This window comes from Gopherus flavomarginatus, chromosome 6, assembly GCF_025201925.1.
Source record: "Gopherus flavomarginatus isolate rGopFla2 chromosome 6, rGopFla2.mat.asm, whole genome shotgun sequence".
In the NCBI taxonomy this organism is placed as follows: domain Eukaryota; kingdom Metazoa; phylum Chordata; order Testudines; family Testudinidae; genus Gopherus; species Gopherus flavomarginatus.
The window spans coordinates 110,900,728-110,928,003 of NC_066622.1; the positions used below are offsets into that span (position 1 = coordinate 110,900,728).

Below are 27,276 nucleotides of genomic sequence, written 5' to 3' on the forward strand. Positions count from 1 at the left end.
TTGCTGTTAGAAATGTACTGCATAGCACTTCATATTGCTGTGTTCTTAAACAGAAGAATCCGAAGTACAATTAGGTATGAGAAATTCTAATAAATATAAGCTGTATTTGTTAAAGTACAGTAAAATAGACTTTGACTTTGCAATGTGTTTAATGTTCCACAGCTAACACTGAAACCAGGGGGAGAGGGTCCACAAGAGATACTTAGGGAAAAGAATATGTCTGTCCATGTGACTGTGCCTCTATTTGCATTTCACTTAAATGGGAAACTGCCCTTATTCCATTTGCGGAAAAACAATGGAATCCATTTTGTGCTTCTGCTACAGTTTGGACCCTCCCTACATGTGATAGGGGAAGGTGGTAAGTATTAAACAGATTTATTTTTTTTGGAATGGTGAGCAGGTCCTGCTTCGCTTCTGGGCAGAACAGCACTAAAGGATTATTCTCCTTTGACTGAGCCTGACGCGATTTAGCTAGGGGCTGTGGAAGAGAGGAAAGGAAACAGATGCCAGTTATATAAGTAGCAAGACTCTTTGTGATCATGAAGCCTGCTATTCTGTGTTTCATCTATATTTTGATATCCATTTGGAGGACTTTGATGCTTTAACCCGAGTTAATATTTCAGGTTAGATCATGGTGTTTCCTTTTGTGCTGTGTTGTTCAAGAATAAAATCCAAACAATGCAGTAGAGGAAAGAAGTTGCAATTTGTGTGCAAATGAGGGTTAGGAAAGCATACGCCAGAGTCCCAAATTACAATGTAAATGGGTGCACTAGGAGTCATTACATAAAGAAAATCCTTATGGTTGGCATGGTAGGTTGTGCATAAGACAAATAGTATTTAATATGTATCATAAAACAGGAACAAAGAAGAGTCAACGAATAACTCAAGGAGGATAAAGCATGTTTGATAGCTCTTCTTCCCTTTGAAAGATCCTTTGGCATCTCCAGAACAGCCACCATAACTGATACAGCCAAAAAGTCTGTATAGCTAAAGAAATATTTTCCACAGCTTTGTTCTATGATGAATCAGAGTTGCAGAAGTCCTATGGACAAGGCCAGTGCAAGGATGTTTCGCGCCCTAGATGAAACTTCCACCTTGCACACCCCGCCACCCTGCACCCCTGCCCTGAGATGCCCCCCCGCGGTAGTTCCCCCGTCCACCCTGAGGCGCTCCCCTTGCGGCAGCTCCCCACCCTCTGCCCTGAGGCAACCCCCCCGCCCCAGCTCACCCCTGATCCGCGCACGAGCACCCCGAGCACAGCATGCCTGCTTCACTTCTCCCACCTCCCAGGCTTGCGACGCCCAAGCTGATTGGTGCCGCAAGCTTGGGAGGCGGGAGAAGTGAAGCAGCCACAGCATGCTTTGGGAGGAGGCGGGGCAGGGGTGAGCTGGCGCGGGGAGTTCCCCTGCATGCTGCTCCCCCCTTACTTGCTGCAGGCAGCCCTCCCCGCGCTCCCCTGCCCCAGCTCCCCCGCCTAAATGCTGGTGGCAACAGGGGCAGCCAAAGAAAATGACACCCCCCAAATCCTAGTGCCCTAGGCGACTGCCTAGGTAGCCTAAATGGTTGCACCGGCCCTGCCTATGGAACTTCTTAAATGATAATTATAGTACCTTAGATATTTTAGGTAGAGTAATTCACAGTTTTGCTTATTCAGGGCTCTACTTATCAAAGTTTGACTGAAACTGCCAAAACCAAATAGCTGTTGTTTAACTTACAAGCCCTAGTGGCAAAGTCTGCATTTCTTGTAAGTTGTACAAGACTTTAACATTGTGAGATAAATATTGGTTTGTTTTCAGAAGTGACTAGTGATTTTTCACTTGCCCAGTTAAGGAAACCTGAAAGATATCTGATTTTCAGAGGCCAAAATCACTAGTTACTTTTGAAAATTTAGATGCATATCTTTTAGAATTCCCTGTCATGTGAATATTTCACTTTACAACCTCATTGTTACATTAAACAATTTTCCTCCTCCTCTCTCTTCCCCATATTGCATATAGCATACAACATAAGCTTCAGCTAATAGCTGCATGAGCAGAACTTTGCCTGAAATCAGCTTCTTCAAATTGTATGTGACTTTCCGAGATGTTACCGCAGAAGTCCAATAACTGTAAACATTTGAACAGTTGAGTGCATTTTCTAAGAGGCTACAAATTCCCTAAAGAATATCATACAAGCCATATAGCTTACATGAATGAAATTGGATGAGATTTTTCATTTTTGCAAATACTAAAAGAAAGGCAAATTGGTTAGTTCGTTCACACCATTCTGCTTTCATCTCCACATTCTGAACTTCAAGTGGAAAGTTCTCAAAGGGAGTTCCTACCTGTTTCATAGACTGCTTCAGATACTGAAGTAAAATGATCTTCTACTGCATATTGTGCCAACCGGAGTGTCTTCAAGCCTCGAACTGAATCATTTCCTCTGGTCCAGTAAAACTGGACATCATTGATATTATAGCCCCCTGTAATTATAGACAAACCAACCAGTGAATGTTTTTGTTAAATTTAATAAATAGTTTATGTAGAACATGTTTGTCTATGATCCTTTGCCATTTGTAAAAAAAGTGAAATTGGATTATAAATAATGTGATTGTATGACAAAATTTGAAAATTTAATTTGAGTGCCCGGTCTCAAAAGAAATACTATAGGTGGTGTAGAAAAATAAAAGCTGGAGTAAACTGACAAATAAAAGGATGAGTTGTATAGGATATTCAAAGGCAAAGTCCATCAAGTCCGACAGGAAGAGGGAAAATTGCTGGAGCTTGGAAAAGCAGAGCTTATAAACTACATATGCTATAACACGGAGACTTGTTTGCAGGCTACCGGTTGTGCATTCTTTAGGGAAGGCTTCTCTTAACTGGCATAGATGATTGGCACCCAAGGTGGGAGAAGTATCATATAACAGACCTCAACTGTGCTATGTATACATTAATCAGTACATGGCTTATACATCGATAAAACACTTTTGAAGTGTATTTTACATTAAATTAGAGAGTGGCCAGTTTATACATTCATATATATGGTCCAGTTGAGAATATATTGATGTACACCTAGGTATTAAGAGTAAGCATTTGAATATCTATTTTTGATTACATAGATCAATCATCTTTGCATTTGCCTGACCCTCAGTCTCATTGTTGCTCACTCTGCTGCCCCATGGAATACTGCAACTCAAAGTGCATATTGAGTTCACTGTAAAGTGATGTTCACACGGATGTCCAAAATAGCTTTGAGTCACTTCAAAAAATGCAGATGTTCATAATTCCAGGTTTCATCTAACTTTATGAACTACCAGTGGATAAAAACAATTCTTGAAGCCTGAGAAAGTTGTGAGCAAGCACACTACAGAAAGGAGGCTTTTATTTTCTTTAATAGTCCCCATTTTTTGGAAAGGCAAATAGTTCTATCTGAGCAATTTACAGATTTAGAGCATATTTTAGTATCAAAATATATTCAAAATACTAATCTTAACTATTACCACTTATAAAGAACTTCGGGGGGGCTTCATGAGTATCAGGCAAATTACATTTTGCATATAAATATTACATTGTTTCCCCACTCTAACGTTATTCTTAGGGTAGGGGCACGAGTTATGTATATCACAACATGTTAGAGAAAGTTTGTATTGACAAAAGCTTTGAAACTGATAGGAACAAAACCATATTATTTTTCTTTAATTCTCTAGTCTCTTTAAATGACATTGAGTGGGAGGAGCTAACTTTTACATCCATATTAATACCTCAATCCTGCAGACTTCTCATGTTCTTTATGCGCTATAAGTAGTCCCAAAAAAGTTAATAGGATACTCACAATGCATAAAGTTAATCACATGAGTAGGTCTTTGCAGGAACTTTTCCTGGCCTAAAGGTTTTCAGAATCTCATAAGTAGATTTCCTTTCTCCTCAGAGTCTGTTTTTTCCCTGATTCTCAAGAATAAGTGAAGGACCTTCACTGAACAGAAGTTGAAGAGCAAATTCCAAAAGGGAATAACTGTTCAAAGGTAGGCCTAAAAGATGAATAACTATTTGCAAGTGAGATAGATGCCTGTGTGAAAACATAGTAATGTGATTGGATACTTGCAGTGTCGATAAGGATTGAAATTGTAAACTCTTTGGGGCAAGGTCTATCTCTTACTATGTGTCTGTACAATGTGTAGCACAACAAGGCCTCAATTGGGGTTGATGCTGCAGTAATATTAATAATAATTAATAATTTCATAGTCAATTGAAACTTGATTTTCTGGGAGATAAGTGACTGAAAATTTCTCATTGTGGAATTATTAAAAGTGGTTCAAAGTATTTATGATTTCTACCCACAAAAAAAACCAAACAGTTCTTGCTGATATTTTTGTTACCATTTTTCAATTGGCTCCTATAATTAAATAACAACATTACAAATGAAGATAAGGTGTTTCATTACATAAGCCGCTATAGCAATGTCCTCATATAATCATTATCTTGTAATGTTATTTAAGTGTTTATATTCATAATAGTTTAACCAAAATTCCTAACATTTTATTTTAGTTCAAATATTTGCTTTATACTATAAATGTTATATATGTGTATAATACCCAGCAACCATATTTACAAGTGAACAATATCTAGAGAAGTAAAATATTATTCTTCAAGTCAGTGTTGCTTATCCAATAGGAAAACTAACACTATTGAACTATAGCGCCCCCCCAAAAAAATTTTAAAGTGCTTTTAACAAAAAAGTGACTGCCACTGTTAAAGGCTGTTAATAATCTTTTTCATTCTGCAATCTGTGTTCTTGGCTATTTTTCTAGAAACTAAAGAAGAATGCCATGGGAGCAGTTTAGATTATATTACCGTGTTTTCCCTTTAGTCAGGAGATACTTGTGGGTTGTCTAATAGAACAGATGGAATCATTCTAAAAATCTGAGTTTTCAATTAGACAGGGAATTCCTCTATTTTCCCCCTTGTCAAATACATTTTAAGTTCCTGAGGGAACTACAGAAACTGCTGAACGACTCATTAGCCAATGGCATTGATGTAAGTACATCATTCTGTTTTTGACTTAACAATATGTTTTCTCTCTCTTTTTTTTATTTTATTTTTAATTTTTTTAGAAAAAATATCTCTGCTAACTAGTAATTCTGATTGTGGCCTCCATAATACTGCCAATGACCTTAGTGGGAGTCTTGTGTGAGTACGCTTTGCAGGATAAAACCCTTAATGGCAATATAATATTAAATTTGACAGCATCTTCTTGATGGAAATTACCTGTAGAATAATTTGAAAAATGAATACGGGGTGTGCTGTTGTTTTGCAGAAAAGAAGTAGTAAAAATGTGAAAATACTGCAAAAAAATTCCACAAGTATTTCCTCAAATTTGGAAGTCTTTGATTCAATTGTGCTCTTGCCCCTTTTTGCGTTCACTTTCAATGAATAATTGTTCAATTGAGTTTTACTTGCATGAATAGTAGTAGAAAACTAGTTTTAATCTTGCATAGTCAAGTACTCATGGATATTACATATTGCACTTGTGCAAGTACTCACATGTAAAGTGGTATATTTTAATGTAGGATAGGACACTGCTTCATACAAAGCATTGAACATTTAGATCTTAGTCTTTCCATTGATGACTCTCTCTCCATCCCCATGGCTCTGGCATGGAGACCATTAAAGAAGTCACACAAGGATCTGTCCACAGCCTTTACTGATAGAACTGTAGATGCAATTACTTTGCTTTAATGTGAGAGAGAAAATCAAATTTGAACTCTGTCCTGGCCAATAAGTTTAATACTAACCTATTTTTTTCTATGAGTAATGCTTCAGGGATGTCTTGTATGCATAAATATTTAAAATTCCCTGACTGATTATCTGCTACTTCTCCCTGAGAAATTCAAGACTCTCAGAGGTTTCAAATCATCTTTCTGATTACCAGAGTTACACTCATCTGATCAGGGAACGGAAATAATAGCATGTTACATATGTGACCAATCTGAGCTAATCAAAACAGATTGAGGGTATGGCTACACTTACAGTTTTGCAGCGCTGGTAGTTACAGCTGTGTTCGTACAGCTGTGTAGGGCCAGCGCTGCAGCGTGGCCACACTGACAGCTACCAGCGCTGCAGTGTGGCCACATTTACAGCACTTGCAGCGCTGTTGGGAGTGGTGCATTGTGGGCAGCTATCCCACAGAGCACCTCGTCCCATTTTGGCACTGTGGCTTGTGGGAAGGGGAAGGAAGTGTGCGGGTCTTTCCGCTTCCTGTTCCAACGCCCCGTGGTGCTTTGCTACACATTCCGAGTAGTTTGGCGGCATTGTGAGTCTGCAGCGCGATTTCTGAGATTTCTGTTACAAATGGAGCCTGAGCTGCTGAGGACCTTGCTGATGGAATGTTGCCAGCACATCACGCATGGCAGTGGAGCTATTCCTTCAGCTGCAAAGTGACAGTGAGGAGTCAGACGATGATATTGAAACGCCTGATGCTAAAGACACTCAATTGCTTGTGGCAGTAACAGACGTGCTCAGCACCGTGGAACGGCGCTTTTGGGCTCGGGAAACCAGCACTCAGTGGTGGGATCACATCGTCCTGCAAGCCTGGGATGACGAGCAGTGGCTGCAGAACTTTCGGATGAGAAAAGCCACTTTCATGGCACTGTGTGCTGAGCTCGCCCCTACCCTGCGGCGCAGAGACACGAGATTGAGAGCTGCCCTGCCAGTGGAGAAGCGGGTGGCTATTGCAATCTGGAAGCTGGCAACTCCAGACAGCTACCGATCGGTGGCGAACCAGTTTGGAGTGGGAAAGTCCACCGTTGGAATGGTGCTGATGCAAGTTTGCACAGCCATTAATCGCACCCTGCTAAGAAGAACTGTGACTCTGGGGAACGTGCAGGACATTGTGGATGGCTTTGCAGAAATGGGTTTCCCTAACTGTGGAGGGGCAATAGATGGGACGCATATTCTTATTCTGTCACCACCCCACCTGGCATCAGAGTACGTTAATCGCAAGGGGTATTTCTCCGTGGTTCTGCAAGCGCTTGTGGATCACCATGGGCGTTTCACTGACATTTACTCAGGATGGCCTGGAAAGGTGCACGATGCACGCATCTTTAGGAACAGTTCCCTGTTCAGGAGGCTGAGGGCCAGAACTTTTTTCCCAGACCGCAAGATCACAGTAGGTGATGTCGAAATGCCCACTGTGATCCTTGGAGACCCCGCTCACCCCTTAATGCCATGGCTCATGAAACCGTATACAGGGAAGCTTGACAGGAGCAAGGATCGGTTCAACTACAGGCTGAGCCGGTGCAGAATGACTGTGGAGTGTGCTTTTGGACATCTGAAAGCCCGCTGGAGGTGTCTTTATGGGAAGCTAGATTTGGGGGAAAGCAGCATCTCCGCTGTTATATCCGCGTGCTGTACCCTCCATAATATTTGTGAAGGGAAGGGTGAAAGATTCAGTGAGGAATGGACCTCCGAGGTTCGACGCCTAGAGGATGAATTTGCACAGCCAGAGAGCAGGGCTACTAGGGAGGCCCAGGAAAGGGCTTCAAGGATTAGGGATGCTTTAAGGGAGCAATTTGATGCTGAGAGCCAACAGTAATGTTTGGTGCCTTTGTTGTGCTTTGTTCTACGTTGGGGTACAATATTTACCACTTCCTGCAATAATAAAACGTATTGTAAAAGCCATAAAATCCTTTATTCAAAGTACAGTACATAAAAGGCCAGGGGGGTTAGGGTGGTGGACTGTACATTCAGAGGTTTGAATATGTCCTGTTTTGATTACTGTTCAATGTCTGCTGCACTTCAGGATTACTATGCTGCAGGGTAATGGGGGTGGAGTGCACAGGGTAAGAATTATAGTTATCAGGGCTGGTAGGTGATCGTACAGATGTTGGGGGCAGCTGGGGGTAATAAGAAACTGGCTGCTGGAGAAAGGTGTTTTGTGCAAATACTGGGGAACAAGAAAGAGAGCTTTGGGAGGGGTGTGGGTTACCACGGTACAGATCTGCCTGCATGGCTACGAGAGACTCGAAAGACTCAGTTTGGCGAGCCAGGAGGCTTATCATCTGCTTTGAGGTTTTTTTGATAGCCAATTCCTTTCTCCTGCTTTCTGTTTGCCTCCACTCATACATTTTCTCTCTCCATTCATACATTTTCTCTCTCCATTCCTGCGTCTTCCTACTTTCTCTGTTGTAGTGAATCATAACTGCTTTGATGAATTCTTCTTTTGATTTTTGGGGATTTTTTCTCAAGTTCTGCAACCGACGTGAGGCCAGTGATCCGGCTGCATTAGTCAAGGTCACTAAAAAAAACATAGATAGAAACATGTAATACACAGAGGCTACATTGTTTATTATCACACAGTGAAGGAGTTTTTAGACTTTTTGTAGCATCCTTCCCACATACCTCACATAACACAGAGAGGCCAGGGAAGCTAAGGCATGGCGAGCAATGGGGTGAGTGTTTCTGCCCCGAGTGCACCTGGGAGGGGGAATTGACCGATGGGTCACTGGGGTTTATCTGCACTGGGTACAGGAGGTAGCTGGTGTCCTGCACAGGGGACAGTAGTGAACAGGAAGGTGGCGAGCTGCTGGCGGGGGGGGGGGGAGGCGGTCCGTGTAACTGCCGGCCTGCTGGTGAGGGGGCGGGAAACGCACAGCTGTGCTGGCTGCCTGCTGGGAAGGGTGGGGAAAAACCGGAGGGCACCGCGGGGCTGGCTGCCTGCTGGGAAGGGTGGGGGAAGACCGGAATGCACCGCGGGGCTGGCTGCCTGCTGGGGGGGGGGGAAGACCGGAGCGCACCGCGGGGCTGGATGCCTGCTGGGAGGGGGGGGGGAGACCGGAGCGCACCGCGGGGCTGGATGCCTGCTGGGGGGGGGGAAGACCGGAGCGCACCGCGGGGCTAGCTACGTGCTGGGAAGGGGGGGGGGGGAAGACCAGAGCGCGCCGCGGGGCTGGCTGCCTGCTGGGAAGGGGGTGGGGAGACCGGAGCGCACCGCGGGGCTGGCTGCCTGCTGGGCGGGGGGGAAGACCGGAGCGCACCGCGGGGCTGGCTGCCTGCTGGGAAGGGGGTGTGGAGACCGGAACACACCGCGGGGCTGGGGGAGGAACGCGAACCTGGCGCCCTGCACTCAAGTATCCCTAAATTCTCAACAGGGTTTCCTACTGCCAGATATATCACTGCTGCGTGTTACCTGGGAAGAGAGGAAGGGTCTTCTACAGCAATGTGGATTCCGCCCTGGCCCCTATGCAGCTTGCCTGTGTGCAGCCATGGTCCCCCCACCTCTCGCTGCACAGTGGATCGGACGAGTTAGCCTGACCAAGACAAGGACCACGGTGGCTCTCCCGATAAACTTGAGAAAGCACATTGCGCACGCTCTGGCTGCAACTTTTCAAGAGATTACCGAGGCAGATTACAGAGACGTAATAGAGCAAATCAATGGGCTATTCCACGTTTAGGCATGCATGCAGCCATAACCCAAACCCTCCTCTCCCAAAACATAAAAATCTGCTTACCCCGAGCACGCTCCTCAGTTTCTTCCTCCACAGCAACTTCCAGCTGCTGCGACTGGCTAGCCTCCTCCTGGCTTGAGAAGAGCTCCTGGCTGCATGCCTCCTGGGACTCCGGGGTGTCTCCCTCCACGCCAGTAGCCTCACTGTCAGCTTCCTCTACACCCTCCCCCACTTCTCCCTGCTCTGAACTCTCCATCGTGGTCCTCGGATTGGCAGTGGGGTCACACCCAAGTATTGCATCCAGCTCCTTGTAAAAACAGCAGGTTGTGGGGGCAGCTCCTGAGCGGCGATTTCCCTCCTTTGCAGTAAGCACTCCTCAGCTCTTTTATTTTGACCCTGCACTGCAGCGTGTCCCGTTCATGGCCCCTTCTCAGCAAGGACTGCAATATCTGCCCATAGGTATCATCATTTCTCCTTCTGGAGTGCAGCTGTGCTTGTACAGCTTCCTCACCCCAAACACTGATGAGGTCCTGCAGCTTGGAATTGTTCCATGCTGGGGTTCGTTTGGGGCGTGGAGGCATGGTCGCTGATTGATTGAATGATTGATTGCACTCCACACCTGGCTGAGCAAACAGGAAGGGGATTTTTAAAATTCCCAGGGCATTTAAAGGAGGGGTCAGCTGAGCCCAGGGCAGTGGAGTGTGCATGATTACCAGAGAGGCTTCTAAGGTATGCTGGGATACCTCCTTATACCCCGGAGGTCAATAAAAGCGCTGGTGGGCGTCCACACTTGCTGACCAGCGCTGGATCACCAGCGCTGGAATCCCTACACCCGAGGCTCGACCGGGTGTACAGCCAGTGCTGCAACCAGGGAGTTGCAGCGCTGGCCATGCTTTGCAAGTGTGGCCACATCCTAAGTTGCAGCGCTGTAACCCCCTCACCAGCGCTGCAACTCTCTAGTGTAGCCAAGCCCTGAGTTTGGAATATCAATTCTTGAATAGTTGCAACAAACTACTCATGATCACTTCACACAGATAAATTTGATGTGGGAACTATAGGATGGCTGTAGCAAAGAAAAAAAGAAGCAACTAAACTGATGAAATAGTGACTGCAGATCCTTTGCTCAGCTCTACTAAAAAGATCATCTGCTTGCAGACCTAAGTCTATGGAGTTCTGCATGTGGTGGAATGGAGGATCAGGCTCATAGTCTTTTATGTTTCTCTTTATTCTTAGACCTTGTCTAAACTGAGAAGGTAATTCAATCTAAATTATGATAGCTAGGTTACATAAATTATGTAACTTAAATTGACACAGCTTAGCTCGATTTACAGTGGTGTCCAAACCATGCTTTATTGAGAAGAGACTCTCTCCCATCGATTTATCACATCTTCACCAGACTATCTAAATCGACACCTCTGCATTGATCACAGCAGTGCTGATTTAGCTCATAGTGAAGACAAGCCCTTAGTGTTTCAGTGTTCTGGGGATGGATTTTCAAATTATCCTAAAATAGAGAGGCACCCAAATCCCATTGAAATTCAGTAGCAGTTGGTCACCCAATTCTCACTAGTCTTTGTAAATACCAGCCCTCTTTGATAATGTTATACATTATCGAGAAGCCCTTAAAATAGATCACAAATATTGTCCTAACTACATAAAAGTAGCAGTAATAAAGTCTCTTACAGCTTTCCAGTTGCAAGGTACATGTCTGCTTGTCCATAGGGTATTTGGTCAAATCCATACTACATGCAACAGTTGCAGTTATCCTTTAAAAACCGAAAGTAGATGGTTATTAACTATACATAATATTGCATGTCCTATAATTAGAAATGGGTTTTCCTACTTCTTCAACTAATATTTGTGGGCAAATATATATGCCTACAAAAAGGTAACTGATGCTTTATGGAAACAAGGAACAATTGAGTTTAGGTTCAAATTATAAATAAAATATCTTGCACTTGTTATGTAAATCTCTGCTTTCTAAGTATCTATAGCAAAATAACAACAAGTAATAGTAATGGGCCATTTCCTGTGATCATTTGTAATGTGCAATGATTGGAGTTGCCTAAGGTTAATTGCTGAATTTAGTCTCTACATCTAAGCAAACTGATCTACTTAGAAATCAATTAGTTAATATGTTAATTGCATTGGTTTTTATTTTCATAGAATCAGAGGCCAGAAGTGACCATCAGATAATATAGGCTGATCTCCTGTATGACACAGATCACCAACATCACTGAGCCATCCTTTCACTAACTCCATCAACTGCAATTAGACCAAAGTACTATAATGCACAGGAGACTAAGCTACTGTGCACCACTGGCAAAGAACAGGAGGGACCAAGGTGCACCAAAGCTCAAGGCCCCTGCAATGTCAAAGAATTAATATTGATATTAATATCTACAAGCGGCTAGTACCAATGACCGCCCTGCACCTTTATGCTGCAGGGGAGGGGGGAGGAATATTTGGCTGATTGGCCAAATGAAGGGAACAGCGTTTTATGGTTGGTGGAGAGAGATGAAAACTTCTATAAAAGGATCAGCATGGTTGCTGACTCATCCCATGGGAATGCAGGTTTTAAAAGGGGTAGCTCTGTGCCCGAAGCTTCCCTTTTACATAGCACAGGCTGGTTGGCAACTGGGGTCTAGTGATGGGGTGAACCTGCATTGACATGGAAGGAGAAGCATGTTATTGGACCAGCTGATGCCACTGCTGTGTACCATAGAGGCCAGTCAGCAGTCACCGACATGATGTGGCACACCTTGGAAAACACTATTTGGGAATGTGTAAAGGGGTTCAATTATAGCCCAGAACAAGAAGGGACTTGATGCACATCTGTGTTGCAAGACATGCATTAACACAGGGTTTGGCTGGGAGCCGTGGAATGTCACCTGGGTGGACAAGGCACGACAGATGCTAACAGGGGGGAAGGCCTAATCCCTTGGGGTCATAAAAGGCTCAGCAATTTGTGCATAGTGGGGCAGCAAATTATTCAGAGAGGATGGGGTTTCTCTCTAAAGCTTTAGAGACCATTTGTTTTGGCTGAAATAAAAGAGAGCAGTGAAAGATGTCTGGGAATCTGACTGGATTTGGGCGGGAGGCAGCCAAACTAATTGCTGGCTCCTCCTTGTGGCGGATGTCCAGTGCAGGTACTCCATGGGGAAGGAATACAGTGACTGGATAAAGGGCTAGGAAAAGGACATAAAAAGAGGTGTTCATTAAAGGAACGAATGGGGGGTTGCTAGGGACTCCTATGCTTGGTAAGGCAGGGAGCCAATTCCCCATTCTTATAGCCTACCTTAACCCTCCTATGAGTGGGGTAGATAGTAAGGTCCCAGGCACTGGATTTGCTGGAGGGACCTGGATGGAAAAAGAGGGGGAGCTGGTGGAAGCCCCCCTGGGTATGGTCAGGTCCCAGCAATGGATTTGCTGGAGGGACATAAGAATGGCCATACTGGGTTAGACCAAAGGTCCATCTAGCTCAATATCCTGTCTTCCGATAGTGGCCAATTCGCCGGAGGAAATGAACAGAACAGGTAATCATCAAGTGATCCATCCCGTCGCCCATTCCCAGCTTCTGGCAAACAGAGGCTAGGGGCACCATCCCTGCCCATCCTGGCTAATAGCCATTGATGGACCTATCCTCCATGAATTTATCTAGTTCTTTTTTGAACCCTGTTATAGTCTTGGTCTTCACAACATCCTCTGGCAAGGAGTTCCACAGATTGACTGTGTGTTATGTGAAAAAATACTTCCTTTTGTTTGCTTTAAACCTGCTGCCTATTAATTTCATTTGGTGACCCCTAATGACTCCTGACCTGGATGGAAAAAGAGAGGGAGCTGGTAAAAGCCCCCTGGGTAATTACATAGAATAAACATGTTACCTGCACTGTACACTTTTATCTGCCAGGTAGTCCCAGACATCTAATAATAAAGTTGCAGCCTGATTAAACCCATGTCAAATGTCTCCTGTCCTTCTTTCGGTATAGCCAGATAATACCTGCATTTATAGAGAACTGCAAAAATATATATATATAGTAGATATCTACAAGCAGAAAAATTTCTAAACTGGGACCAGATTAAGAGCAAATAGTGCTAATCTGAATAATTTAAAATGTAAATAGAAGTTATGTGTAAATATGTCTTATGAAGTATACATACCGTATGGCATAAAGGACTGTTCCATTGGGATATATTCTTATTAGATGATTTTCAACAGTGATATCATGAAGAAAAGATTTCTCTGAGTCTACTATGAAGGTGTCTGGTACCCAAAGCATTTCTACAAGACGACCATCTAAACTTAAACTCTTATTACCCTCAAAACAAAGTCGTTCATCAGTCCATCGTTGCCTAAGAAATATGGTAGCTGTGTAATCGTGAAAGGAGATACAGAAAATGCCACAATGAATAAACCATTATTCTTCGGTTTTTCATAAGTAATTTGAGAGAAATTTTGTCCTTTTTTCTCCTCTCCTCAATACATGGAAATAGAGCTGTGGGTCACTCATAACAGACTGTGACTCTGCAATTCTAATTCTTAACTATTGGCATTAAAGTAAGCAGTTTTACTAGCTTGCTTGCTGTTAAATTTTCTAGCATTTGAGAATTCTTGTCATTTGATGTGAGGCTGACAATGAATAAGTGTTGTCTCTAATGGATTTAGTTCCTTATGACTGAACAGACTCTAATAGCAAACACTGTCAGCCAAACTCTCCGCAGACATAGCTGGCTTTGTAAATCTATGACCTTCAGGGTAATTTATGTAAATACTACAAACATCTGTTTGCTCATGTAAACTACTAAAGACATTCATTTTAATATAGTTGTGCACATTCAAATGTATAAGGGTCAAGGAAGAAAGAGTAATTGGAAATCAAGGGAACTCAACCAATCAATAGCACAATTTACACCTTCAGAATGACAAGGGTAACTTAATAATGCCAAAGACATCAAGGCTTTGCATTTCATCAAATGCTCAGCTTGCCTTTTGCCCTGATTCAAAGACGACATTTTATTTTGTATATCAGTCATGCCATTCATAAGCCACTTTTAAAATCAATGCTAGATTTTAACAAAGTGAATGCTTTTGCCATTATATTACATTATCTTGCATTGTTTCTAACTCTTTTGACATACTGATACATGTAAGGAAGTATGTAGTAATACAGAAAGGGCTGATATTTATTTTTTGTAGACAGATTCAAATCTCTAATGGTTAAGTGATAATACACAGCAATAAAAATTTAGTTTAAAAGGTATATTTAATTTTAATTCTGATATTGAAAAAACTAGTAAGATCCTAACTTTGGACCCAGACTAACTGCTTTTGAAATTAGAGTTTTGCCATTTACTTCAATGGGAGCAGGATTAGACCTTTAATAAATATATAAAGTAAAAAGGTATACTCTACTTGTCTCCTTTTTTTCAAAGTTCGTGGGTTTTTTTATAATGAAATATAGCTAGAATGAGAATGTTGTTTGAGATACATGGTAAGAATAATAGTATGATTTCTGCTATGGTTAAATAGAAGGAAACTGGTTTCTAATGGTCACATATGGCTATTTTTCTCAAATGCACAGAGACTGAAATGTCTCATTCAGGAGATAACTGTTGTTATGTATGTCATTCATTGGAATGGCAGAATATTGTGTAAAGTACACATCTAACTGCTGTTGATCTATGGGGGACCTGATTTGCACTTGTACTTACAGAAGGCACAATCTTATCATAAGGTAACTACTTCATGTCCTTTAAATATAAGGCTCCATTTCCTAATATCCAAGGCATGGTGTTGGTTGAACAAGAAGGAAATCCATCTCAAAACTAAACTACTGCGGTCTGTAAAACAACAGGCATTAACTTAAATAAGATAAAAAATATTACAAAGCTACTATACCATGTTTATTTCTGATATTGTATCAATGCTTGCTATATCCATACTCATTCCTACTGAGACAGGACCGTCTGAAAAAAATTGAAAATCAGAACATTGTTTAAAGTAATTGTATTTAAATATTCAGTTTTCATCATTTACAATAGACTACAAAAGTATAGTAACTTAGATCTATATTTTAATTATTTAATGATACAATGATTTAATATATTTAGATCACAACTTTTGTTCTTTAGATCTTTATTTCCAAAGCTTTATAAAATATTATACTTTTTACATTTCAGTGAAAGCTGTAGGGAATACGTGATGCAATAAGGTGCTGAGGATACTATTCCCACTGCATTTGCTTCCAGATGCACAGCCATGGAAATAATTCTTCCAGTTACAGCAGCTGGTTCCTCAGATGTTAGTGAGCTATGGAGTTGCTTCTGGGTCTGTCACATGATTAATCTGCAGATGCTATATGATCTACCTTATATAGTGTCTATTTAAGAAATTACTGTCTATTCTGTGTCACTGTATCTTGACATCACTAATTGCTTTTTGATTATTAGCAATGAATCATTTGCATAGTTGTGTATAATTATGGTAGAAAGCTAGTTGGTCATTCCATTCTTCCCCTAAAAATACTATAGCCTTAGTGAGAGCCTGTATATCAAGAACTCTTATATAACAATGTGATTAAGCACCTTAGAAATATATTAGTTAGACAGATATACAGTGTTGTCATTGTTTCATAGTGATGTTTGTAGAGCTAGGCTTCTGATGCCCCAAAGGAGCAGAGATTTACATAGTGTGGAGAGAGGGTGACCAGTTGTGAACTGAAGTATTCAGAATGATGAAGGGCTGCCATGACAGCACAGTACACAACTGTCCTGGCTGAATGTGTGCATAATGATTAAAAAAGAGAGCATCTACTAGGAAACCAACATTGAATATATGCACAACTTATTTTAAGTAATTATGAGAAGTTGAGTATATTTCATCCAGCAATAAGGGAAGGTTTAGATAAAATGTATCTAGTTTACAGTGGCCCTATGATGCTCCTTCAGCTCTTTGCAGTGCATTAATATCTCGTATATGCTACCAGAGTGACATATAGGGTCCGGAAGCGGTCCCACAGAGTATCAAATCTTTTTGTGTAGCACTTAAAGTTACAATATATGTTACTACAATTGTAAATGTTTTCTTGGAGTAAGATCTGGATGGAATGGCAGGGTTCTATTTTCCAGCATCCTGTACTTTGAAGAGCTGGAACTCTGCTGAAGAGGTGAGAGGAGACATAGCTCTGTTGAACAGGGTATGATCATGGCCAAGATTGATACTCCTGGAAGACACTCCAGCAGTGGTTAGCTTGGGATTCTGTCAAAATTTTTAATACAATGCTCCAGTTTAAAGTAGCACACTGGTCTATCAGTGTAACATTGTTTCCCTGTACGTTGTACACTATATTTAGAGATAGAGGAATTGTTCCATTACTCAGACTAAACTTTTGAGGATCCAAGCAAATTTTGGAACTAAATTACTTGATTGAAAATTTCTCAGATACATCACTGATGTCTTATCTTCCTGGTTTCTATATTAATTTCCATCATCTTCAGCTCATGACAAACCAGAAAGAGGCTAAGTTTTTACTACGTAAAATTTGCCACAAGAATTGCTCATGTTTATACCATTTCCCATTCTTTTCTCCTGTAAATTGTTGTGAAAATGGATTTCATTATTAACATTGAACAAACCCTGCATGGTAATTTATACAAACCAGAATCTGCAAGGTCTAGTTCTGGGATCTGGCAACTGAGTTGTCTTTGCTGCTGCTTCAAAACCTGGACTTTCATGAAATTCAATTCCTTTCCATCCAGGATGCAACAGGGCCTACAGACATTAGCGGACACTGACCATTCATGTGACAGAGCAATATGGCAGTTACAGTACTGTCAACCTCAAAGGTTAAAAAATCATGAATCAGACCTTGCAAATCATGATTTAAAAAAAAAATGATTAAATCATGCTTTTTTGATCTCTCTTCTGCTTTCTGAATCCCTGCCTGCATCCCAATGTGTGTGTGACAATTTAACAGTGTTGCCAGCTTTCACAAATTTAGAATGAATATGGTGATTTTGCTCCCTCCTTGCAGCTGGATCTCTCACTCGAGGCCCCAAATGAGTTTGGCGCACCATTGTGCTAGGCACTGTACAAACACAAGTCAGTGTCCTGAAGAGCTTACAATTTAATGCAAAGCATAGGTGTGAGTGTGTAATGTGAGAGCTAGAACTGAGGCTTACCAAACTTATCTCATAGGAGTCCGAGTCATCAAACTTCCATTATACAAAACAACATCTAATCCCTACAGAGCTAAACAGGATTCAATTGAGCGACCTACAGGTGAAAGGCTTTATAGCTTATTAGCAAATTCCTGAAACAGCCAGTCCCGATAAAGGCTAGTGTTACACATTTGAGAACTAGGTTGATTTTCTGGAATGATTAGTATATGGGTGGGTGGGTTGTTTTAGTTTACACAGGCAGAATCTTCCACACCTGGCATGAAGGGCTTGTCTTAATTGCAGTGTTAGCTCAATGTATAACTCAAGTATTCCCCCTAACCTCACTCCCATCCGCACAACCAAATCTCTAGCTCAAGTGATTATTTAAATTTGAGCTAGCTGGCTCATCAGGGGGTATGGGTTGAAACTCAAGCAATGCTGATGCTTAAGCTAGTAATACAGTAGGACACAGCTACCCTGTGCTGCTGATCCAATCACTCCGCAGTTTAAGTGCTTTTCGGTGTGATCAAGCTAACTCAACAGAAGTTAATTCAAGTATACATCACTTGAGCTAACTGCAGTGAGGACAAACACTCCAACTCAAACAGACTCTGTCAGTCACATCCTGTTCTTAAAGGGCTGTGCCGATAAACCCAACTACAAACACTAAAAATGCAATAGTAAAAACAATACTAGCACAACATCCAAATTCACTCATAAATGCTATGGTTTGCAATCTAGAGTTTCTCCAGGATCCATCCCTACATGGGTTAATAGCTAGGTTTGAATCCACAAGTTTGTAATCTACAGCACAGACCACTTCCTCTTCAATGGTGAAAAGGACAGGATATAAAGACTTGTCTTTTAACAGCTGTTTTGTACATCAGACCCTTATGATATAAAGCACTTTGTCTGTCTTGAAAGGCTTTTAATATCATAGAAATATATGGTTGGAAGGGGCCTCAAGAGTTAATTTATTCCATCCCCCTTGCTGTGGCAGGAGTAAGTATATTGAGACCATCCCTGGCAGATATTTATCTAACCAATTCTTAAAAACCTCCAATCCCTCAAAGTAATGTTTTGTTTTAATAATTTATTATTTTTATATGTAACACAATCATGAAGGATACTTTAAAATATAATTTATTCTTATTTAATGACATAATTAAGTTTTCCCATCCCTAGTTTCAATCTTATATCATATTGTGAAAGAACATAAATTTGTTAATGATCATAGAGTTAGCTGAAACAGTTCAAATGTAATCCCTTTGGTACCCTCTGGATAAATGTATACTAACACATCTAGAATAGGATAAGCTATCTTGCACTGTCTGTGTTTGCAGGTGCCATAAGTTGACATCATCATGGCAAGTGAAGACCAATGATGCCAACCGAAAGAATATAAACTATGCGGGTAAAATATAAAATGAAAATGAGGTGCATGAAGAGGAATTTTGAAGAGTATTAGCCTTAAGATATAAAACAAACAAGTACTTTTTTAAATATATCAGAAGTGGGAAACCTGCAAGAGAATCTGTAGGTCTGTTTGCTACCAGGATGTAAAGGAAGCCATTAACATAGGTATGGATATTGCAGAAAAAGTTAATTGATTTGCTTGCCTCAGTGTATACCATAGAGGATATTAGTAGGATACTTACTGTGGATCTACTGTTTTCTGGTAATTGAGGTACTAACAGACTCTGAGACATAAAAAAAAAAAAAAAGTAATGGAACAAACTGATAAATTAAAACAACTCAAGCTACTATGATAGGATGGTACACATCCAACAGTTGTGAAGGAACTTAAGAATGAAAGGGCTGAGTCTTCTGTAAAAATATGCTATTTCTAGTTAAAATTGTCTATTGTCCAAGATTGCAGAAAATGTTAAACCTATTTTTAAAAGGTGCTAGGATGATCCTGGAAATTACAGACCAGTAAGATTTACTCTAGTAGCAGGTGAATTGGCTGAACAAATTAAAAACAGGATTATAAAACAGCTAGGTGAATAACATGATTGGGACAAACCAGCACAGCTTCTGTAGAAGAGAACTGTGACTCTCTAAATTTTTAAAGTTCTCTGAGAATGTCAACAAAAGAATGGACGAAGATGAATGTTTGACATAATTTGGATTTTCAAAAAGATGAATAAGTTGCCAAATAAGTTGTCCGTTTTCAGCATTGCAAAAGATTAACTGTGGCATGTGTCAAGGTTCCGTTAGGACCACTGTTCATTATATTTGTAATGATTTGGGAAAGGATTAAAAGTGAGATAGTAAATTTGCAGATTACACACAATTATTCAGATTAGTCAAGACTCAAAAAATCAGACCTTTCAAGGGATTTAACAAAAATGAGTGAATGGGCAGAATGATAGCAAATTAAATTCAGTGTTGACAAACACAAGTGATGCCCAAAGGAATTCCTGTTCAATGTGTAGTGGTATACTAACACAACAACAGCAACAAAATTGCTATGATGAATAAGGAATGGGATAGATGATAATACTGGAAATAATACAATGCTATTATATAAATCAATCCTATAACTTCAACTGGAATGTGGTATTAAATTCTGGTCTGTCTTTCTCAAAAAAGATAGATCAGAAATAGTGGGGGTTCAGAGCAGGTAGAGTGAAAATGAACAGAGGCATGGAAATATTTCCATAAATAAAGAGAAATTGAAAAGAATAATACTGTTTCATTTAGAAACAGGATGAATAAGAGGGGACATGTTAGAATTATACAAAATAATGAATGGTATAAAGAGGATAAATTATGCATTCCTTGTTTTCGCTTATGAGAAAGGACACACAGGAATAATTCAATTATATTGACAGCAAATTTCCAACTGATATAAGCAGATATTTTTATAGAAAATATAATTTATGTGTGAGACTCATTGCTCCAAGGTATCACTGAGATTAAGAGCTTTACAGGATTAAAAACAGGAATGAATATTTATATTGATGAGAATATTCACAGTTGCATATAGAATGTTGTGTGTTTGGGGAGGGAGGCTATAAATCATCAGTCCTTAGAAAATAACTGACAGAGGTTAGGACAAAATTTCTACAAGAAAGTTATTCCATAAATATGCACTAAAGAGTTCCTCTAACGTTCTTCTGAAGCATCTTTTATTAGCTCTATCTGAGACAGGACACTGGATTAAATGGAATGTTGGACTGATCTGATATGGCAGATTCCTATGTGCTTTGCAAGCAGCATTAGCAAATACAGTAACTCACTTAATGTTGTAGTTATGTGCCTAAAAATGTGACTTTAAGTGAAACAATGTTAAGCGAATCCAATTTCCCCATAATAATTAATGTAAATAGTGGAGGTTAGGTTCCAGGGCAGCTTCCCCTACTCTGCAAGCACCAGGGACAGGAGGCTAAACCTGCAGCCTGCCCACTCCTCCCCTTCCCCCAAGGCCCCACCTTTGACCTGCCTCTTCTCCCCCTCACCTCCTCCCCCTTTACTTCGCATGCTGCATCCTGGCTCCTCCCCCCTCCCTTCCCTCCCTTCTAAACGCCACAAGCCAGCTGATTGCCATGTTCAGGAGGGAGGGGGTAGGCGCACCAAGTCCTCGCTCCTCCCTCCTGCCCGGGGCAATCAGCTGGCTTGCAGCCTTTAGGAGGCAGGAGGGATGGGGAAGGAGCGAGGACTTGGCGAAGGTTCCCTCTCCCGCTCCCCCACCGCCTCCTGCCCGGGGCAATCAGCTAAGCTGCAGTGTTTGGGAGGAGAGGGAGAGGGAGCCGGCACACCTACTCCTCACTCCTCCCCCCTCCCTCCTGCCTCCAAAATGCTGCAAGCCAGCTGATTGCTGTGGGGGGAGGAGGGGGAAGGCACTGATCCGTGGGGTCTGCTGGCGAGCAGGAGGTCCTGGGCGGGTGGGGGGGTGAAGGGAGGCTGCCAGCTGTGGAGAAAGTAAGCAGCCAAACAACATGAGAGTGGAGCATTGCACAACTTTAAATGAGTATGTTCCCTAATTGATCAGCAACGTAACAAGGAAACAACACTGAGTGGGATGACTTTAAGTGAAGAGTTACTGTATGTGTACAACCCCAGCTCAAAATAATTTACATTAGTAAAGTCACATATTCTATTCTTCATTACTGCAATAGCTATTGCCGGGAATCTATTCATAGCCCCTGGATAAAATGTGGTAAATATAGCAAAAAAATGCCACAGAGTGAGTGTCCTAACTGTGGTGATTTGTGCACAAATCTAGTTAACATGCATTGTTATTTTTGCATCTAACTTTCAATAACTGTTAAAAATTTATCCCTCAGGACACTTCTGTAAAAGTTCTAATTATGGTCAGTGTTTCAGCTGATACATCCAGCCATGATGTTATAATGATATAGTGCACACACCATGCTTCAGCAATACAGGCATCTTGTTTAGTGAGATTGCATTTAGCCTGATGTAATTCTATATTTGCCGATAGGAGATACATTTTAACCTCATCTAATTTTTAGGGCAAAATTCTGCCCTGATTTTCATAGGTTTGTTTGTTGGGGGAAAAGATGAGGGCACTTGGTGCTTCTCCCGATTCCCAAGGCACATGTACATAACCAGCACAGAATATGAACCTCGTGCTCTCTTGAAAGCTAGGAGTGTGGGGGGTGTTCTTGGCTAATGGTGCACTCAATGTCCCATGGACATAAAGGAGCAGGCCTCTGGGCCCCCTATCCTCTTCCTGCTATTGTCATTGCATTATGAGGAAACGCACACTGATCCTTGCGGAGCAGCAAGGAGCACTGCAGAGTACATTGTTGCACTGTGCAAGCAGGATGGCTCAAGGAATGCTTTTTGGCTCTTAGCACTTCATGCTTTCTCTCTCTCAGCCACGCTACACTAATAAAGCCAGATTTCTCATTAACAATCATTACTTTTGCTACTGTCATAAACAGATATTTAAGGGTTAATGTCTCTTTTACCTGTAAAGGGTTACAAACAGTGAACCTGGAACACCTGACCAGAGGACCAATCAGGAGACAAGATACTTTCAAATCTCGGTGGAGGGAAGTCTTTGTGTGTTTTTCTTTTGTCTGTTGTTCTCTCTGGGTTCTGAGAGTAACCAGACGTACCTACAGGCTCTCTAATTTTCTGTTCAAATAGTGAGTATAAGTTCAAAGGCGGTTTAGTCTTTTTGATTGTTTTCTTTATTTGCAAATGTGTATTTTGCTGGAATTATTTTAATGTGTATTTGTGCTGGGGGGAAGGCTCCTCTCTAGTGTCTATAAGCTGAAAGACCCTGTAATATTTACCATCTAAATTACAGAGACAACTTTTACTTTTTTTCTTTCTTTTTATTAAAAGTTTTGCTTTTTAAGACCTGATTGATTTTTTCCCCTTGTTGAGGCTCAAGGGAATTGAATCTGTACTCACCAGAGAATTGGTGGGAGACAGGGAGAGAGAAGGGAGGGGGGAAAGGTGGAATCTCTTTGTTTTAGATTCACGGAGCTTGAATCTGTATTACCTCTTGGGGAGGGGGAAAGAGGAGGGGGCAAGGTGCATCTCTCTCTGTTTTTAGATTCAAGGAGTTTGAATCACAGTAATCTTCCAGGGTAACCCAGGGAGGGAAAGCTTGGGAGAGGCAATGGTGGGGGAAAGGGTTTACTTTCCTTGTGTAAGTTCCAGGGGGTCTGGGTCTTGGGGTCCTCTGAGAAGGTTTTGGGGGGACCAGAGTGTACCAGGGACTGCAAGTCCTGGTTGGTGGCAGCACTACAAGATCTAAGCTGGTAATTAAGCTTAGGGGGATTCATGCTGGTACCCCATCTTTTGGACGCTAAGGTTCAGAGTGGGGATTTATACCATGACAGCTACATTTTTGCATAAAATGCATGATCCAGAAATATAAATGTAAACTGATTATTACTGTGATTAGCCATTCTTACTTTGAACAGAGGATGGACTTCTGCAATAAAAATAACTGTCCACAAGGAAACAATAGTTATTTCTCATGTATAAAACTTTTACTAGCCAAAGGCAGAGTGAATAAGCACTTTGAAAGTTTCAGGATAGTGTATATTAGAGAAATTAGAATTATATCTAAAGAGTTTCTAATTGAGGAACATTACATGTTGTTGAAATCTGCATGTAGATAGTCTTGCTCTCTAGCCCAAGAAGGCTAATTGGATTGTGGTGACAAACACAAACAATTCTGAGGGAGTGGCTGTCTTAAGTTTTTTATATCTACTTTATAATAATGTAAATCAGTTGCATATTTGGCTTTCCTTTGGAAAGAAGACAGACAAGAGGAAGTGGAAATAAATCAGATAATGAACTAAACAGAAAGTTTTGAGACTCCCCTCACTTTGGATAGATTTATGAAAAATTTTGATTGTGAGACTATCTCTGCCTAAAAATATTTTTAAAACATATCTCTTTGTAGGAAGAGTGGATAAAATACTCATCCTAGTTTAGAATGTGGCTAACTTCAACACAGAGATTTTGGAGTCCCAACTTTTACCCCAGACTTGAGGGTTTGGGGGACACACAGGTCTGTATCAAGTTGAATTGGAGAGTGGGCATGGGGTTTTGGGCTGTCTGCCTGTCTGGAATACTGGTAACTGGAAGAGAAGAGGGATGTAAGAGGCTGAATTTAGTGTAAAATTGTTAAACACGTTAAATAGGAAATGCAGTATTTTTTTAAAAATAATTGTATTAGCACTCAAATTAACCTAATTAGTAGGGCTGTCAATTAATCACAGTTAATTCATGTGATTAACTCGAAAAAATGAATCACAATTAAAAAAATAATCATGATTAATCGCAGTTTTAATTCCACTGTTAAACAATAGAATACCTAATGAAATGTATTAAATATTTTTGATATTTTTCTACATTTTCAAATATATTTATTTCAATTACAATACAATATAAGGTGTACAGTGCTCACTTTATATTATTATTTTTATTACAAATATTTGCACTGTAAAAATGATAAAAGAAATAGTATCTTTCTATTCACCTTATAAAAGTACTCTAGTGCAATCTTTTTATTGTGAAAGTGCAACTTACAAATGTAGATTTTTTTTTGTTACTTAACTGCATTAAAAAACAAAACAATGTAAAACTTTAGAGCCTACATGTCCACTTAGTCCTACTTCTTGTTCAGCCAATAGCTAAGAGAAATAAGTTTGTTTACATTTTATGGGAGATAATGCTGTCTGCTTCTTATTTACAATGTCACCTGAAAGTGAGAACAGGCATTTGCATGGCACTTTTGTAGCTGGCATTGCAAGGTATTTACATGCCAGATACTAGAAGGCATGCTTCCATGCTAACAAGACTCGTTAAAAAAATAATGCATTAATTAAATTTATGACTGAACTCCTTGGGGGGAGAATTGTGTTTCCTGCTGATTTACCCACATTCTGCCATATATATCATGTCATAGCAGACCCGGATGATGACCCAGCACATGTTGTTTGTTTTAAGAAAACTTTCACTGCAGATTTGACAATATACAACGAAGGTACCAATGCCGGTAAAGATAGCTACAGCACTTGACCCAAGGTTTAAAAATCTGATGTGCCTTCCAAAATCTGAGTGTGATGAGGCATGGAGACTGCTTTCAGAAATCTTAAAAACACAACACTCTGATGCAGAAACTACAGAACCCAAACCACCAAAAAAGAAAATCAACCTTCTGCTGGTGGCATCTGACTCAGATGATGAAAAGGAACATGCATCAGTCTGCACTGCTTTGGATCATTATCTAGCAGAAGCCATCATCAGCATGGATGCAAGTCCTCTGGAATGGTGGTTGAAGCATGAAGGGACATATGAATCTTCAGCGCATCTGGCACATAAATATGTTACGACGCCAGCTATTACAGTGCCATATGAATGCCTGTTTTCACTTTGAGTTGAAACTGGAAACACGAAATGGGCAGTATTAAATCCTGCAAATGTAAACAAACTTGTTTGTCTGAGCGACTGGCTGTATGAGAAGTATGGAAGGGATAGCTCAGTGATTTGAGCATTGGCCTGCTAAACCCAACATTGTGAGTTCAATCCTTGAGGGGGGCCATTTAGGAATCTGGGGCAAAAATCTGTCTGGGGATTGCTTTGAGCAGTGGGTTGGATTATATGACCTCTTGAGGTCCCTCCCAACCCTGATAGTCTATGACTTTCTAGGCTCTAAAGTTTTATATTGTTTTATTTTTGAATGCAGCTATTTTTGTACATAATTCTAAATTTGTAAATTTGTCATTAATTTTTATTAATGGTGGGATTAATCACAATTAATTGTTTTAATCGCCTGAGAGCCCAAATAATTAGAAAAAAAGAATATTCAGATTCACACGAAACATAGTGGTAATTTGAAGTGTTGTTGTAACCATGTTGGTCCCAGGCTATTAGAAAGACAAGGTGGGTGAGGTAATATGTTTTATTGGACTGACTTCTGTTGGTGAGAGAGGCAAGCTTTCGAGCTTTTCTTAAGGTCTGGGAAACATACTAATTTGACTTTTTGGTGTCCAGTTCCTTTAAGAACTACAAGAAAAACCATGCAGATGGGTATCAAAGGTTAAAATTCTCAAAAGCCCCAATGTGATTTGGGAGCCTAAGGCCCATTTTCAAAAGCACTTAGCACAGGACTTTCAAAAGTGCCTAAGAAGGTTAGGTGCCTAGCTCCTATTGACTTTTAATAGGAGGTAGGTATTTTTGGAAATCCCCCTATTAGGAGTGTGTCTCATTAAGACTTAATGGAACTTAGGCTTCTAAATCACTTAGGGCTTTTTACCCAAAGTTGCTTTGTTGGAGCATGTGCACCAGCTGACACAGACTTTAGTAAAGTGTCTACTAGTTAGTTACAAAGCTAAAGAAAATTATCATTTCACCAAAAAAATGGTTTTAAGGTTGAGAGTGGCCTTTCAACATGGGCTTTTTCTTTCCCATCTGGAGGTAGCCATCAGGTTCTTGGGGAAGGATAAACTAGTTGTTAGAGCATGAGCCTAGAACTTAGGAGACCCTAGTTTAATTCCCTACTATTTCATAGACATGCTGTTGGACCTCAGGCAAGTCACTCTGTTTCTCAGTTCCTCATCTGTAAAATGGAGAGAATACTTCAATACCTCACAGGGATGTTGTGAATATAAATACAAGGGTTGGCAAGAAGTCAGTTTATCACCAAATAGTCCAGCAAGAATGCCCTGATGTAGGTGGCAGCCTCCCTTTTTGATTGCATCATGATGCCATCTGTTAGCTAGTCTACTTAAGTCTTGATCAGTCACTTGAATACATGCTAATGCCACCCTGTTGGGGAAAAGGTGAACTAATTGATTGGCTAATCTTCAAGAAAATATATTGTACGTATGCTTTTATTTGTATACCGGGAAATCAATGTACATTAAACAAGTTAAGAGACAAGGTCCCTGCCCTGACAAGTTTTCAATATAAACCAACTAGACAAACATACAGAAATTAACTCAGAAGTGAGCGGGGGAAGGAGAGGAGAATTCACAGCCATTAATCATGAAAAGTAAGATACACAGAGGAATCACTCTACGTTAGGGAATTTGATTTTTCTGTAATATTATCACCTCATTCCCATCCTTTGAATTCATGCTGACTTGACTGATGAACTGATGCAAAAGAAAGATATTGCAGAAGCATTATTAGGAATGTGAACATTGTTGTGGTTAATAATTTTAAAAAATATTACAGTAGCACCTTGTAGT

The 27,276-nt window shown here is 40.8% G+C and overlaps 1 protein-coding gene across 1 annotated transcript in view; it reads right to left on the bottom strand.

Moving 5' to 3' along the window:
* The window catches only part of LOC127053999 (gamma-aminobutyric acid receptor subunit pi-like), a 57,395-nt gene that overhangs the window by 18,097 nt on the left and 12,022 nt on the right, over positions 1-27,276 (bottom strand). The window contains exons 3-6 of the mRNA XM_050959594.1: positions 15,321-15,388; positions 13,583-13,800; positions 11,105-11,187; positions 2,324-2,461 (exon numbers count right to left, since the gene is read on the bottom strand). Coding sequence (XP_050815551.1) covers positions 2,324-2,461; positions 11,105-11,187; positions 13,583-13,800; positions 15,321-15,388 — 507 coding nt within the window. The remainder of the gene's footprint in view (positions 1-2,323; positions 2,462-11,104; positions 11,188-13,582; positions 13,801-15,320; positions 15,389-27,276) is intronic.